Here is an 18045-nt window from a genome sequence, read left to right as displayed (position 1 = left end):
GCTATTGGAAGGTTTTTGTTTTGTTTTTCTAAGATTTTACTCATTTATTCATGAGACACACAGAGAGAGAGAGAGAGAGAGAGAGGCAGAGACACAGGCAGAGGGAGAAGCAGTCTCCATGCAGGGAGCCCGACACGGGACTCAGTCCCAGGTCTCCAGGATCACGCCCTGAGCCAAAGGCAGCGCTAAACCGCTGAGCCACCCAGGCTGCCCAACTATTGGAAGATTTTAAGTTGGCCATTTGTTAATAGTCTTATTTGGCAAGTAGTTAAATACATAAACATTGTTATAAATGTATTCTTTATTCCTTTTTAGGTCTTATCATTCATTTCGTATCCTGATTCTTTCCATGCTTGTAAAAGGACGGGCACTGAGGGGGACACTTGACGGGATGAGCACTGGGTGTTATTCTGTATGTTGGTAAATTGAACACCAATAAAAATTAATTTATTAAGCAAATAAAAAATAAATAAATAAATGGAGGGGCAGAAAAGATTAGTTAGCTGATGGATGGGTACATACCTGGATAACTTGAGGAAGTCCATATCCTATTTTTATATGAAGGGGGGAAATGACTGTTATAGGTCTGGAACAAAAGGATGCATCTGAGCTGCCACTTTGTACTGGCTTTCTTCATACCTTCTTTGATAATCAAGTTTCATCTCAAGGTCTAGAGGGAACAAGTTGCTGTTTTTTTCCTATAGTTAGCAGAATTCTGGGCCTTTCCCGCTTATTGAAATCAAAAACCCATCAATGTCATCTTAATTTGCTTCATTGAATCAAAATACATTATTGGCAGCTTCTATCATTCTTGATATATTCTTCCATAAAAGACAGAAAGATTACTTGGCTGCCAACTCTTCCGATTTGTCCCGCTTAGATCAAAGCCTTTACAGTACTACTGATGTAATTTCCAGTAAATTATTCTTCCAAAGTTCATAAATTTAAAGGGAAAATAAGGTCTTGAAAGTAATGACCAACATACCTAAGTAATTAATTTTAATTTCTAGCTGGAAACCAGTGTTATATGTAAAAAAAGATAATGAATTAGATTTTTTTAAACCCAGATAATTGTCTTCTATATTGAATTAGTAGGGATAAGAATAGTTTAGGTGTAGGGGTGCCTGGGTAGCTCAGTTGGTTAAGGGGGGCTGCCTTCAGCTCAGGTCATGAGCTGCATCCTGGGATCAGCCCCACATCAGGCTCCCTGCTCAATGGGCGGCCTGCTTCTTCCTCTCCACCACTTGTGTTTCTCTTTCTCTCTCAAATAAATAAATAGAATCTTAAAAAAAAAAAAATAATAAAAGTTTAGGTGTTAGCAAACTATGGCCCATGGATCAAATTTGGCTTGCCACCTGTTTTTGTAAATAATGTCTTGTTGCAGTAGAGCTACCTCCACTTAGTTATGGATTGTTTATGGCTGCTTGCACACTGGAACAGCAAAGTTCTGCTTTAGAGTTAAACTTTACAGAAAAGGCCAACCATGGACCTACTTGAGTGGAACCTCCCTATCTGGGAATAGGCTGCTGTGGTAATCTAATAAACATAGGGTAGTGGGGCTTTGGATTAAGCCTGAAGTGGTAAGAATGAAGTGACAGAGAAAAACATTGGCAGGTCTTTAATTCAACAAATACTTATTGAATGCTTTCTGTCTTCAGGGAAGGAAAAATACAGGCCCAAGATTTCATGCTTAGATGATATTAAGAATGGTGATGATAACACCAATCCAGTCAACAAGGAGGAGTTGGCAGAGGGAGTTCTGATTTTAGGAGGAGGTAGTGGGTAAGATGAAGAAGAATTTGAGTGAAAACTGGGGACGGATGAAAATATAGAACTGGAACTTGGATGTGAAGGCAAGCCTGGAGACAAATTGAAGCATCAAATTTTTTAAAGTATGTAAAGAGCTGAAGGGGAAAGACTGAGCTGTGGGGAACATTTATCATAGAAAGTAGAAGGAAGAAAAAGGATCTTGAATAAGAATGGGGAGTTAGTGGGGTGCCTAGGTGGCTCAGTTGGTTAAGCATCTGCCTTCTGCTCAGATTGTGATCTCAGAGTTTTGGGATCAAGCCCCACATCAGGTTCCCAGCTCCACAGGAAACCTGCCTCTCCCTCTGCCCCTCTCCTTGCTCCTGTTCTCTCTTTCTCTCTCTCTATCTCTCTCTTTCTCAAATAAATAAATAATATCTTTAAAAAAAAAAAAAAAAGAATGGACAGTTAGAGGAGAATTGAGACCCACAAAGGTACAGCATCCAAATGGAAGGAGAGAACTAGCTTTTTTTTTTTTTTTAATTTTTTTTTTTAAAGATTTATTTATGATAGCCAGAAAGAGGGAGAGAGAGAGAGAGAGAGGCAGAGACACAGGCTCCATGCCAGGAGCCCAACATAGGATTCGATCCCAGGGCTCCAGGATCGCGACCTGGGCCAAAGGCAGGCACTAAACCGCTGAGCCACCCAGGGATCCCCGAGAACTAGCTTTTAGTGAGAAGAACTATCTCTATACGAATTTTTCTGATTGATCTAATATTCAACAAAATGCTAAATTCTTATATTCTAATATTTGTCTATTGATGATAATATTATCTGCGAAGAAATAACAGTTTTGTCACTTTTCTTCCAATCCTTCTATTTTTTGTTTCTTTTTCCTGTCTCACAACTATTACTTTAGTCCCAGGTAAACAGAAGTAATGATACTGGCAGCCTTGTCTTGTACCAGATTTTAAAATGCTTTTGTAGCTTCTTCATTAAATAAGATGGCTTACTATATTTTTAGCTATCAAGTTAAGGAGTTTCTCCTCTGTTCCCAGTTTTCTGATTTAAAAAAATCGAATGTAGATGTACCTTATCAAAAGATTTTTCTGAGTCTATGATGTGATTTCTCTCCTTTAGAACAATAATGTAGTAAATTATAATACTAGTTTTTCTCACATTTTACCATCCTTGTAGTCTTGGGATAAATCTTACTTGATCACAGTTTATTCTTTTTAAAATATACTCATGGAATAAATTGGCCAGTATGTCTGCATTACTGATTTTCTTCAAAGAATACATTTTTGTGTTTAATTGTTTTTGTATTTTCGTTCTCTATTCTGTCCTTTATTATTTCCTTCCTCCCAACTTTGGGTTTACTCCATTGCTTTTCTTTTAATATTTATCTCATTCATTTCCTTCCTTCTGTGCTTTCCAGTAAGTGTTCTTAAAGCTATCAGTTTCTCTTTTAGTATCATTTAACTCTGTTAAATTGTTGATACGTGTGCTCTGTCTTCATCTCTAAGTATATCATAATTTCCTTCATAATGCTCATAATTTAAGTAGCCAAAGGTTGTTTTGTAGTGCTACTGTTTGCTTCTAGTCCATCCAATATGATTAGACTTAGGGTTAGATGAGAGACCTTTTTTCAAGTCATACATAACTGTTTCTGGATTTCTTTCTTAATTTCTTTCTTTCTCTTTTGAATTAGGATAAGAGTATACTAATTCATTGAAGTGTTACTTTGAAGCACAGTCTCTTTCTGTAAGTGTTCTGTGTATGTGGAAAAGACTATATTCACTGTTGAATGAAAAAGTTTTCTATATGTATTTATTCATTTGAGCTTTTTATGTTATTTCTTTCATATATTTGCTTAGCTTCCAGTTTCTGAAAAGGATGTGTTATTTGTTGGTTTGTTTCTCCCTGTACTTTCACCAGTTACTGCTTTTTATATTTTTAAGCTGTATAATCAGAGGTATATATGTTTATGATCATTATGTTTTATTGAGCAATTATGCCTCTTATCAGGATGCTGATTTTTTTTCTCTCAAAACTGCATTAAAAGCCAAGAGACTTTGTCTCCTCTCCATATTTCTTTTCATTCCTTCTATATCCTTTTCTAGTGGATCCCTTATAGACAACATTGTAAGGCATTTTTTTTCCTTTTCTTTTTTTAAGGTTTATTTACTTATTTTAGAGAGAACATGCATTCAGGTAGGGAGAGGAGCAGAGGGGGAAGAAGAGAGAATCCTCAAGTATACCCCACTTTGAATGCAGAATCTGACTTAGGCTCGATCCCAGGACCCTTGAGATCATGACCTAAATCAAAACCAAGTCAGATGCTCAACTGACTGAGGCACCCAGGTGCTCTGATTTTTTTTTTCTTTTTTAACCAAGTTTCATTGATGAAACTATATTTACTTATAATTATTGTTGTATCAGGGGCTTATTTTTGCAATCTTATTTCATGTTTTTTCATTTACTTCATTCTTTTCCCTATCCTTTCTTCTCTTCTTTTAGATTGCTAAATTTCTTTCTATAAGTTTGTGTTTTTTTTGTTTTTTTTTTTGTTTTAATTTTTTTATTTATTTATGATAGTCACAGAGAGAGAGAGAGAGGCAGAGACACAGGCGGAGGAAGAAGCAGGCTCCATGCACCGGGAGCCCGATGTGGGATTCGATCCTGGGTCTCCAGGATCGCGCCCTGGGCCAAAGGCAGGCGCCAAACCGCTGCGCCACCCAGGGATCCCTCTTTCTATAAGTTTGAATACATGTATTTGATTTTTATTCTTCTGAGTTGTTCCTTAATGTATTTTTTCTTTGAGTATCCTGAGCTTATCAATATCTTTTCCTTTTCCTCCAGAGCCACATCTCACTCTTGTCCCTGCCATCTTTTTCCTCTTCCTCCTTCCTGCTCCCCCCTACCATGTTCGTACTGTCTGGAATTTTAGTTCTGGGTTATTTAGAATATACATAGACTGCTGAGTATATTGTTTATTTATAGACAACAGTGAAACTTGTTGAGTTTTTTTCAATCTTCCCATGTATCTCATAATCCTTCTAGATTTACTTTCCTTCTTTTAGGAGTACTTGAGCAATGTTCACCAAGAGGGTCTTAAAATGGTAAACCTTATGAGGCCTTGAAGTACTAAGAACATCTTTAATTTTTCCTCACATTTAAATGATAGCTTGGATAGATATAAAATTCAAGAAAAATAACTTTGAAACTACAAAGTTTTGAAAATATTTCTTCATTTTCCACTTGTACCCTTGTTGCACTCAAGAACTGCAAGGGCCCTGGGACACCTGGGGCTCTTCCACTCATGAGGGGGCTGCATGAAGTAATCACTTTATTTCTCTGGGCTTCAAATCATCTGTGGAGGACAAGTGACTGATATTCTCCAGCCTCATATCTCTGCACAGCTTTCTCTGATATATGTCCAGGAGAGCCTGCTCTTCCTGGATAAAGGACATGGCCACATCCTCAAAGTGGTATTTAAGAAAAATATCAGGGGGCACCTGAGTGGCTCAATCAGTTAAGCATCCAAATCTTGATTTTGGCTCATGTCATGATTTTAGGGTCATGATATTGAGTGCCTCATTGAGCTCCATACTGAGCTTGGAGCCTGCTTGCAATTCTCTCTCCCTCTCCCTCTGCCCCTCCCCCTCGCCCCACCATGCTCACTTGTGCATGTGCTCTCTCTTTCTCTCTCTCTCTCTTTATATATATATATTAAAAACAAAAACAAAAACAAAAAAAAACAAAAAGAAAAGATCTCAGGACAAGCCACACAGCATCCAGCTCCCTCCTCAGCTGTCAAGGCCACAGACAAACTTTTTTCTCTCTGTGGACCTAGCTCCAAGTAGTCCCCAAAGCTTTAATAACACCTCCTTGGGTCAGTCCTAATGAAACAAAGCTCTTGTCCTCACTGGCAACACAGTCCCAATCAGTAAGTTTAGCCTGTTATATTTGGGGCTGGTAGAAAAGTTGAACTACTAATGATGCATGATTAGTTTGGAGAATTGGGCTCAGGAAGCAGATCCAAGAATAAGCAGGGAGAAACTAGACAGCTGCTGGACTCCAATCTGTTTCTTTCCACACTTGCTGTTTCGTCTCTCACCTGGTGGATAGCTTTTCTGCCGAGTACAGTTGACCCATAAAACACGTTTGAACTGCATGAGTCTACTTATATATGGATTTTTACAGTACTGTAAGTATATTTTCTTGTTCTTATGATTTTCCTAATATTTTCTTTTCTCTACTCTGCTTTATTGTAAAAATACAGCATATAATACATATAACATACAAAATCTGTATTAATCAACTACATTATCAGTAAGGCTTCCCATCAGCAGTAAGCTATTTAGCAGTTACATTTTTGGAGAGAGTCAGAAGTTATATGTGGATTCCCCCACCCCATGTTGTCCAATGATCAACTCTGTTTCCTTCTCTCAAAAATAATAATACGCTACTTGTATTTATTTGTTCAGTCACTTCTTCCTTCATTAGTCCATGGCATTTCTTAAACCCCAACTTTGGACAGTGGAACATGCTAGGCTGTAAGAGGAACATGGATCGGTAGGTTTTACATTTATGGAAGTTACAACAGAGGAAAAAGATGGAGACCTACAGGACTTTTCTCCAGGGTGCAAGTGGTCAATCCTGTCAGATTAGAAATTCGCTGAAATGCTGTGAGATTCAGAAGGAGGATGAATCCCTTCCTGGGGGAATTAGGGAGACCTCACTGAAGAGCGGGTTTTGAATTGGTCTGAATTAGCTTGGAGCCCAATTCTCCAAACTAAAGCTAGAGATGATGTGTTTCATGATCTCAAATTTATGTCTTCCTTTATCTCATCAAAGAAGTGTAAGGTCATTGAGTCATTCACTCATTCCTTCTTTTCTGCTTTTAAGTAAACCTGAAGCATTTTAATATGGAGAAAGGCTTCCAGTGGACTGACTCATCACCTCACTCTGGGATTCTCTGTCTCTTAACTAAGCTGAGGTTCCTCCTGTTCACCTTGCTCAGCTCAGTCTTGCATAACTGCTTTTACCTCATGGATCTTATTTCACGGCTCTAGCCCAACACTGATGAGCCTCCAGCCAAATTTACTCTTTTCTGTTTTCCCCAGCATCTCACAGCTGCATTTGACATTGTCCCTCAGTCTCTGGTTAAAATCCTTTTCAGTCTAGGCTTCTGGGGCAACCTTGTTGTTTTCTTACTCCACTTGATATTTTGTCATATTATAGGGTGTAAGCGCCATAAAGCTATCTTTCCCAAACCGCTCATTTTTACAGGCAGGGAGGCTCTTTGCTGCATTATGTACTTGTTATTTACTTGCTTCTCTCCCCATTTACCTTATGAGGTCCCACAGCCTTGGTCCTAGACATATTCCACTTTCCTCACTGAATAAACTGACATTTTTGTGAAATGCTTTGATAAAGGGTACATAACAAATCTCCATATCTATCATGCACCTTTGTTTTCTCTTTTATTCTCCTAATAAATCCATTTTGTTATCCCCTAACCAGTTGCCACAGTCTGACACTGGACTTATTATTGCCTCCTTATTCTTTTAAATCATTTCGTTCTGATTTCCCTTTGCATTTCTGACTTGAGAATTTGGAACCATCTTAAGGACTTGCTTCGTCCATTGTCCAGTATATTCAGTCCATTCCCACCTGTCTGTTAACTGTTTTTTTGTGATGTTGTGTAGATCTGCTTCTTCCATCTCCTCAAGTGCCATAAAATTACAATCTCCCTCCCTTTTTTTTTTTTTTAAAGATTTTACTTATTTATTTTGATAGAGCACGCACACCCACAAGCGGTGGGAGGAGCAGCAGGGAGAGAGAGAGGGAGAAGCAGACTCCCCATGGAGAAAGGAGCCCGACTCAGGGCTCCATCCCAGGATCCTAGGATCATGACCTGAGCCAAAGGCAGATGCTTAACCAACTGAGCCACCCAGGCAACCAATAATTTTTACTACTTTTTGTCTAGGCTGCCACAGGGGACCTCTGAGTGTTCTCTCTCTCAGCTGTCACCTATAATTATTGTTGCCAAAATGGCACTCTCCTGCTCCAGACTGTTGATTCCTTATGGCCCCCTCTGTCTGTCTTCATTATTCTGGCCTTTTTGGTTCTTTACCAGTTACACTTTCCCTCGTTTTTACTAATCTCTTTTCTCAGCCCCAAGATAAACTTGTCATTTCAGCCAAATAAATTCATTTGGCATCTACAAGTTGCCTTTCTCTGCCTTCTGCCTACCCCCTCCCAGCCCTTCTGCCACAGTCAACCTGCTTATTCTTACCTTGCTGATATCTCCTGGACTATTTTCCAGTATGGAGTGCTCTCACATTTCCTACTGGACCATCTTTTTTTCATGCATTCATTTATTCAGCAAATGTTTTTTTACTACTTGCTGTTTACCAGGCATTTTGCTAGGAATTAAGAGACACCAAATCCTTGCCTTCACGGAGCTCCAGAGTCCTGTGGGGGACACAGACAAGTAAATAGGCCATTAAGATTCAGTGTGATTAGTGCTAGTATAGAAAGTTTTAGTGGCCATGGGAGTATGCAGAAGGGGCATCTTGCTGTGAGAAGAAAAGGGTGTCATACAGTCATTCCAAAGGTTGTCTTAAATTGAGTCTTAAGTTCCTTAGCCAAAGAAAGAAAGAAAACTAGAAGCAAAGCTTCATCTGTGAGAAAGCCATGTATTAAGTGGCCCCACCTGGCCTGGTGTGGCCCTCTACTCTGCATTCCTCTTGGGACTTAGAGAATCAGTTCAAACTCTGAAAATTCATGTTATATTTTCTATAGCTTTTTGAATAATTATTTTTTTTTCTTTTAAACATTCATTTTAGAGAGAGAGAGTGGGGGTGGAAGGGGCAGAGGGAGGAGGAGAGAGAAACATAAGCAGACTAAGCGTGGATTCCACAGCCCTGAGGTAGGACCTGAGCCAAAGCCAAGAGTCAGACGCTCAACCAACAATGCCACCCAGGTGCCCAAAAAAATCCTTTTTTGATGATATGTATATGTTTTCTCTTCAGCTAGATTGTAAGCTTCTTCCTAGGGCCTAGAGACTGAGTCTCCTTTTTTCATAATCTGTGCAAAATGTCCAGTGGAAATTAACCAGCAGAGGACTAACATAATGACCATAGTATCCTTGGGCCTAGGATTTTTAAAAATTTTATTCCACAAGTTTGATTGACTCTCAACTTTGTAAGGTATTTTTATTTGATTCTTGGACACAGTGGAATTTTCTGTTTGTGTGTGTTTGAACAAAATGTTCCCACTTGAAGTACTCAGTAAGTTGCTATTTACACCAATAAAATATATACATTTGCCCTTTGGTAGTGAAATGGAGATGTTGGAGGTGTCGGCTTAGTTCTGAGAATGTCACTAAAAGGCTTTTAGAACTGATTCTTTACAATAGCCTGGGGAATCAACAAGAAGTGTCTCCAAGTATAGGGCTAAAAAACAAACATCTGGTCTGACCTGATCATGATGTATTTCTCTTAACTTCCAACTCCATGGTATTCATATTGTAGTCCTGCTTTTGTTTATGGGCATTTAATTTTCAAAGGAAAGCAACCTCTGTTTGAGGTTCAAAGATAATGTTGTTTTCAGGGCTACATTTGCTCTCCGTTGTGTTTTCATTCCAATTGGTAGTTCTTAACCTTTTGGGGATCACGGCCCCATGTGACAATCCAATCAAATCTATGGGAAAGTGTACATTGGCACTCACAGAATTGTATATACTATTTCAGGGGCTTCCTAGACCCTCTGAATTTCTGCATCTGCCCTGTGAGTCATTGTCGGCTTATTCTAACAAGGTTCTTACAAAATTGTCATTTTAAGCCAAATATGCAAACAAAGTTTGATCTCTTTTGTCACCATTCCAGGTTCCTTCTGTTTGACGCATACAGACAGTGAACGCTTGCAGATTCATAGCATATCTGCTACTATAAACCTATGTACTTTACTTCTTCCTTCTCTGGAAACAATAAATGCATATGTATTTTTTAGATAAGTACAAATAGATCAGTTCTGCCCAAGCAGAAGAAAAGGTCTTATATACATTAGTGTAATACATCTGTGCAAATAGGAATTAGAATCTATTCAATATAGCTGGTCACAACCATAATTTTCGGCATCCATGTTAGAGAAGTGTTTCTCAGGCAGCCCGGGTGGCTCAGTGGTTTAGTGCCGCCTTTAGCCCAGGGTGTGATCCTGGAGACCCGGGATCGAGTCCCACGTTGGGCTCCGTGCATGGAGCCTGCTTCTCCCTCTGCCTGTGTCTCTCTGTCTCTCTCTGTGTCTCTCATGAATAAATAAATAAAATCTTTTTTAAAAAAGAAGTGTTTCTCAGGTTATAAGGCAGCTTACACAACTGCAGTCATGTTATTTAAAAATAACAAAGCCCTTATGTCCATGTTTATATAAAAATGCTAAAAGAATATACATCAAAAGGCACGTATACTCAGATAACATTGCAGGTGATGGGTCTTTGTAGTGCTACTCTTTGGACTTTTCTTTATTGGAAAACCTGGCTAGAACAGAGAAAGGGAGGAGGCTTCTTACTGAACTGGGTTTCTGGCTTTTTTCTTCTATGTTCCGGTAAGTATGTGAAATGATACTGAGGAAAAGATGTGTTACAGAATAGCTCCAGCATCCCAATCCATGGGCCTTCATTTTTATTTTCAGTCTGAATCTCAATTTGTTTGGAAAAGGTAGTTAGTATATTTTTTTAAGTGCTCTGAAAACAAAATTAAATTCAAATCGTGCCAGGTAAAAATAAAAATACAACATCCTAAGGATCACATAATAGTGCACTGTAGGACTTCACAGTTTACAAGAAGTCCTAATTCTTGGGAATTACTAAATTCCCAAGTAATTGAGAATATAATTCCCAATTAGCTCCTGAGACTCTCAAATTAGTGAAGCAGGATGTGTCACCAAATATGCCCATGTTATAAGAAACCCAGCCCAGAGCCTGAGCTGAGGTCTCATGACTAGTAAGGGAATGGGAGGGAGGCGTTATATATATATACCAATTCCTTTTTTTTTTTTTTTTTTTTTTTAAATTCATGAGAGACACAGAGAGAGAGAGATCAGCAGAGGCACAGGCAGAGGGAGAAGCAGGCTTCATGCAGGGAGCCCAACATGGACTCGATCCCGGGTCTCCAGGATCAGGCCCTGGGCCGAAGGCAGGCACTAAACTGCTGAGCCACCCAGGGATCCCTATATATACTGATTCCTAATTCAGCATTTTTTCTGGCTCCTCTGCCACTGAGACTTGGGAAAATCACCTTGGCTCTTTGAGTCCCGGCCTGCGTTTTCATAATGTAAACTTATTTTGTATATTTATTTCAAGTTTTTACATTTGTTTTCATTTTGCAGAGTTGTCGAGAATCAGATTATATAGTACAGTGATTCTCAAAGCATGCTCCCTAGACCACCAGAAGCATCTCTTGGGAGCTTGTTAGAAATGCAAATTCTTGGGCCCACTTCAAACTTGTGGCCCATCTCAAAACTGTGGGTTTGGCACCCAGCAATCCATGTTTTAGTAAACCCTCCAGGTGATCCTAATATGCATGCAAGTTGGAGACCCACCGATGGTATGTGTGAGTTAGCATTTTGAAAAGAGAAAAGTGTTCTAGAAATTGGATAGGAAGCTTTTTTTTTTTTCATCAATATAAAATTTAGATAGTAGAGTGAAACCCAAAGATCTTAAACATACAGTTCTATGAATTTTCACATTATGTGATCATCACACAGGTCGAGGCAGGGAACTCTTATCATTCCATAGAGTTCCCTCGTGCCTCCCTCATCCCCACTGGGCAACTACTGTCCATGGACAGACTTCATTGTAAGAGGATAGGACGCTGAGTCAGACATAGAAAGAGCAATGACTATATTCTTTTTTCCCTTTACTACTTCTACTTACCATTTCTTTTTTAATTACTAAGCAGAGTTCTCTCTGGTTTTTCAGCCCATGGATCAAGCTTCTCTGAAAAACAGCGACGTTCTCATTCTGACAGGCCTGACCCAGATCCCCACCGCGAACCCAGACGGCATGGTGGGAGAGTTCTGCAGCAATCTGGGTACGTAGGCAGCTCGGCCATGAATGGGAGATCTGCTAGGTTTACTTTGGAGACCTTGCTTCTGTTGTAGTTTGTGCTCCTTCCCTTCATATTCATACCCTCCAGTGCCCTCGTGCAAGGCTTTCCCCCTGCCAGCTCCACCCTTCATGCCTGTCCTTCAAAGCTTGCTGTTGTCAGCAAAAGAAGCAGTTCTTAAGCAACATAAATCTGAAGAATGTCAGAATGGTTGTCATAAGGGTCAATTCAAGTGGTTAGCACTTTATGCAACCGATATTCAACATTCTCCCCTTTATGTTGAAAATTCTTATTTATTCTTCTTGCTTCGTGGTGGGATTTGGGGGCAGGATGGGGGTGCATACAAGGTAGCACTTGTCAAAGAAAGGAAGAATCACATCTTTGCATTTACAACAGTGATACACTGAACAGATCATTTTTCCCCCCAATATTTGGTGTGTTTTTTCTTTAGGAGAAGACTAAATTTTAAATTTGGAGGAGAGACTTGCTGGGGTTTTGCTACCTAGAAGAAATATATATTTCTTTAGATAAAATTGTCTGTAAAATCTAGAAATCCTGCCATCCTATACTTTTAGAAAAGTATAGATTGCTCACTTTCTTAGCTTGAGCTGCTATAATGAAATACCATAGACTGGGTGCCTTGAACACCATTTCTTTCTCATAGTTCTGGAGGCTGGGAAGTCTGAGATCAGGTTGCCAGCATGGTCAGGTTCTGGTGAGGGCCCTCCTCCTGGCTTGTAGATACCTACAAGTGTGTCCTCACTTGGCAGAGAGAAGCAGCTCTCATATCTCTTCCTGTTCTTATAAGGACACTAATCCCATCATGGAGGCCGTACCGTCATGGCATCATCTAAAACCAGTTACCTCCCACCCACCCCCCTCCCGCCTTGCCAGTACCATCACATTAGGAGTTAAAGTTTCAATATATGAATTTTATGGGAACACAGACCTTCAGTCTGTGACACGTACCAAAGGGAGTTTAATGAGCTCAGACCTTCCACCCCTAGCAACTGTAAATGCTGTCACCTCTGCTCTGGGGAAAAGAAATGGTCATCATCTTAATATTTACATGAATGGCAGTATCCTTTGGAAATTCAGTCGCCCATGCCAATAATCAATAATCATAGTCTTTTTTGTTCTTTGCTGATATTAAGCCAAACACAATTTATTCTTCCTTGAAAAAATTAATTGGACTTGTCTCAAATAGCATCTTTGATTTTTATGTTCATTTATTTATAATCTAGAATCATAGACTCAAAGAGCTTTAGATCTAAAAATAATAAAATAAATTTTAAAAAAATAAGAGCTTTAGATCTGAAAGGAACCTTACATCTAATCTACTACTATTTCTCGGAGTCCACTAACCACTTGCCTCAAGATCAGTGAGACCGCTTATTAAAGATGCAGTTTGGAAGCCCTGCCACAGACCTAGTAAGTCAGATTCTCTGGGGAGAAGAAAGACCCAGCAGAAAAACTGCATTTTCAACACGTTCCCTGGCGATTTTCACACATACTAAAGCTTGAAGACCACTGGTCTAGTTCACTCCTCCCATAACCAGAAACAGGCCCAGCCAGGTATCAGCAGCTTATGTGAGATCCGATAGCTTGTGACAAAGGCAGGAATAGAGCCAGGTCTCTGGAGCCCTGACCAGTGTCTCTCTGCATGGTACCATACCCTACAAATGGCAAGTCAGCCAGTGCTCAGGGTGAAGCATCTGCAAGAACCTGTGCGTCAGACTTGGGAACGAGGAGGATCCAAGATATTGGAGGCTTCAAGATCTGTGCCCAAAAGCTGTGTGTTTCAATTTAAGTATTTAAAGTCTGGAGGATTTTCTTACAGATAACACATTAATGAAAGAAAATGTCACTCAAATGAATCAAACGGAAAAACTTGACCTATTTCCTTATAGGTCATTCAGCAGTGGTCAGAAACTGGACAGAAACAAATCCAGCAAAGTTTTGGGCAGGAGCTAAAAAGAGAAGGAGCTTGGAGGGTCTGTCCTGAAGCTCGACTGCCATTGGTAACCTTTAAAACCCAAACCCTTCACTGCACGCTCTGTTTCCAGGGACTGAGACATCAAGTAAAAACCCAGCTGATGGTTAACCTCTGGAATCCCCCACTCCCATGCTATTTGTTAAAAGAAGCAGATCATTATCCATGGAAAATAAATTATATAAACAGAAGTAGGAAAATGAAAGAAATCCAACTATTATTTTGAAAGTTTCATTCTACCTTTATAAAACTATTCTTTTGATGCCCCTGTTTTCTCTCTGGCTTCAACTTTTCTAGCACTGACAGTCCGGAATGGAGGAAACGTGCTGGTGCCCTGTTACCCTTCTGGTGTGATCTATGACCTCCTTGAATGTCTGTATCAGTATATTGATTCAGCCGGCCTCTCCAACATCCCTTTCTACTTCATCTCCCCTGTGGCCAACAGTTCACTTGAGTTTTCCCAGATTTTTGCTGAGTGGTATGTCTGTGTTCTTCTCCATGATTCAGTACATTCAAGCAATAAGATTGAAAATGTAAAAAAAAATTTTTAATTGAAAAAAGAACAGAGATAGGGTTTTATTCTCACATTATTGTGAGACTTTCATTCTATTGTCTTTCTGTGTCTGTGATGTGAAAATTGTATTAATGAAAGCCAAGCCTGTTATGTTGCTACGGTTCCAAAGAATAGTTAGCAACGAGAGAAGGATGAAAGGCAAAGATTTAACTTAGCCAGCACTTTCAGAATCAGTGACAAAAATATTATGCATCTATCTTCTCACATGCTACCCTCTGCTGTTACAAAGTGAGGTGACATTCTAGAAGCTCAAAAAAAGCCCAAGCTCATGTTGTCTGGAATTTATAACACTAAATCTGACAAGAAAAGCTAGATTTTTTTTTCATTTCAATAGCATGATATTTGACAAAATTAAGTTTTATTACAGTAGGAAATTGTTTGATCCAGTCCTAAGGTGGGTAAATTATTGTACAGTATGAAATCAATGAGCCTTTTTAGAATCCTTGAGCTGCATGTCTGAGTCTAACTGACCTGGCCAAAAAAAAAAAAAAAAGGGTTGGGGGAGGAATGGGAGAAATATATTAACCTTTACAGTCGACTCAACAGTGCCTTAGAGTGGTGTTTCTAGAACTGGAGTGGGACACACATACTATAGGGTGTGTTTAATCCATTTTAGTTGTGTGAGAGCCTAATGGATACAGTATTCTACTAAGTGTCTTGTACGTCATTCTGTCATTACATGTTCTACATACTGCCTTCCTCCTCCACCTTTTTCCTCCCCATTTAGTTGTAGTCAAGGACCTTTTTTCTTTATCTCAATTCAGACAAGCTTTTCAATCCCACCTGCGTGTTATTCATGTTTGTCCGTAGGGCTGTCGCTTTTATTGGTACCTCCTGAACTTTATCCTTTGCATTAGGTCTTTTCTCCCCAACATAGAAAGTTAATTTTGAATAATTAGTATCCTACCCTAAGTATCACTTGCACAGTTAATCAGCATGTTCTGAATTTCCTCATCCAGGTCCTTAGTAAAAAAAAAAAAAAAAAACTCCAGGACCAGCCCTGCGAGGCCCAGGGGCTAGTATGTTCCTCAAGGCTACCCTTCTGTTCTTGTCAGAATATCTGATAGGATAGAAGTCAGGACCACGAAAATCAGTGTAGGTCATTTTTGTATTTCCGGGTCTCTTTGTTTGTTCATTTCATTCATATATATACACACACACACACACACACACACACACACACACACACGTGTGTGTATATATATAAACATATTTACTATAGAAACAATACAAGTTACAGAAAACAGGAAAAAACAACCCATAAACCCACTCTCCAAAAGTAGTATCACTGTTGTCGTTCTGATGGATTTTTTTTCTTTTTATATGGGGGGGATCATGCAGATTATTTAATTTTGGATCCTGCTTTTAAAATTTTTAAATTTAAATTTAAATGAGATTAGAGCATTATAAAATTTAAATTTAAATGAGATTAGAGCATTATAAAATCTTTAAGAACATAGTTTTTACATGACTTCATTACTCTATCATTTGTACCTCATTTATATATTGTATAATTTACTTAACTATTGTCTTATTGTTGGACAGACCAGCTTTGCCCAATTTTTTCCTTTTAGTAATAAATGTTCAATTAATATCATTTTGTGTATATGTGACTGCATCTTCTGCCAATTACTAAACATGGAATTACTGGAACAAAAACAATAAATATGTTCTAATGTTCATTAAACAGAACAAAATGAACATTAGCATATTATTATTAGCTGAACTCCAGTCTTTATGCAGAACATACCAGTTTTTCCACTAATATTTTCTGCCCCAGGATCTAGGCCAGGATACCCCAGTGCATTTAGGTTTCTGTTTTTGTAGGTCCTGAACTACTACCACCTCAAAAGTAGTATCTGTTAGACCCGTTGAGGTACTTTAATACTATTTTAGTACATTCTCACAAGTGGGCGCTAACAAACGTACATCATTACATATATTTTTTCTAACTTTTAAAAATGCCAAACCTACAGAACACCCATAACTCTTGAGTTATCAGTTTTAACTTTTGCCACAATTGCTTTATTCAGTCATTTCCGTATTTTAAATGTCAGATCTGGCTAAGAAAGAGCATAGACTACCTAAAACATTCACAGCGTCTCCAGATTGAGATATGTCATTACTCTCCAGTTTGAGTTACCAGTGCTGCTTAGTGGGTATGCAAAACAGAAAGTTGTGTGTCTGAGAAAAAGCCTTTCACTTTTTCCTCAAAAGCAGTCATAACGAATGGAATATGATACTTTGAATTGGACCCTGGAACAGAAAAAGGACATTAGTGGAAAACTGGCAAAATCCAAACAAAAGTGGAATTTAGTTAGTGGTAATGCACTAATAGTAATTTCTTCATTCAGCAAACGTATCATGGTAATGTAAGAGGCTAACATTATTGGAACACTAGGCAAAGGGCACAAGGGAAATCTGTACTGTCTTTGCAACTTTTCTGTGTAAATCTAAAATTATTCCAAAATAAGCTTATTTTTTATGGCAAAAATGTATTAAGGAATTTTAGCAGTTAAAAAATTCACACAAGACATTTATGTTCTGAGTACTCTGTGGACTCTGGCTTTTAATCACAGTGAGATTCGCTGGCAGGAAAATTTTAAAATAACATTTAGTATTCAGTGTTTGCGCTGCTACCACTAGGTGGCAACAAATGACCCTGTGTGCCCGACCTAACATACTGATCTGGTTTTCCTCTTCAAAAGGCTTTGTCACAACAAACAGACTAAGGTGTATCTTCCAGAACCACCTTTTCCTCATGCAGAGGTAAGAAAATGGCATTATTGGGTCAAAGCAAGAAAAAATACAGGTAATTGGTTCAAGATGGAGATAGCAGGTCATTAGATTTTAAAAATCCTGGGGCACATGGGTGCTCAGTTGGTTAAGTGTCCGACTCTTGATTTCTGCTCAGGTCACAATCTCATGGTCGTGGGACCCTGCTTCAGTTTTCCATGCTAGGTGTGGAGCCTGCTTAAGATTTTCCCTTTCCCCCTGACCCTCATCTCTCTCTCTCCCTCTCCCTCTCTCTCACTCTCACTCTGGCTCTCGCTCTCGCTCTAAAAATAAAAAAAAATCCTTACATAGGCTCATATAGCCCTTTGTTTCCAATGTGAGACAACAGGGAAGTACTCTAACTCAAGATTCACCACTTCCCCTTCTCATTACCACGTTATAGTACCAGTGTGTGTCTGCAGTCCATAGCCTACCTCTGTTGTGTTGACTAGGTGGGGAATTTTATCTAATACCTGCTACTAACTTTTTAGCAACAGATTTATTTATTGTCAAAGTCTTCTTTCCAGTTAGTTATGTTGATCACAGATGTGAAGTTTTAATGATGAAAATAATAACATTTAAGTTTTTAGAAAATAAAAGGTCAAAAGGAATGAACTTCCACTTATAAAATAAATCAGCCATAAGATGTACTGTACAGCAGCACAGTGACTGGAGTTAACAGTACTGTGTTGCATGTTTAAAAGTTGCTAAGAGAGCAGATATTAAAAGTTCTCGTCACAAGAAAAAAAGTTTGTAACTCTGTATGGTGATGGATATTAACTATAAGGCTTGCTGTGGTGATTTTTTTCACAATAGATAAAATTCTGTACACCCGACTAATA

At 38.8% G+C, this 18045-nt stretch overlaps 1 protein-coding gene across 1 annotated transcript in view; it reads left to right on the top strand.

Moving 5' to 3' along the window:
- Positions 1–18045, top strand: part of INTS9 (integrator complex subunit 9) — a 101787-nt gene that overhangs the window by 69576 nt on the left and 14166 nt on the right. The window contains exons 9-11 of the mRNA XM_041767057.1: positions 11735–11846; positions 14152–14332; positions 17137–17197. Of these exons, the coding sequence (XP_041622991.1) occupies positions 11735–11846; positions 14152–14332; positions 17137–17197 (354 nt within the window). The remainder of the gene's footprint in view (positions 1–11734; positions 11847–14151; positions 14333–17136; positions 17198–18045) is intronic.

This window comes from Vulpes lagopus, chromosome 8, assembly GCF_018345385.1.
Source record: "Vulpes lagopus strain Blue_001 chromosome 8, ASM1834538v1, whole genome shotgun sequence".
NCBI classification, from domain to species: domain Eukaryota; kingdom Metazoa; phylum Chordata; class Mammalia; order Carnivora; family Canidae; genus Vulpes; species Vulpes lagopus.
Note: the sequence above shows the minus strand (reverse complement) of the source record. Positions and strands in the feature narration are given on the sequence as shown.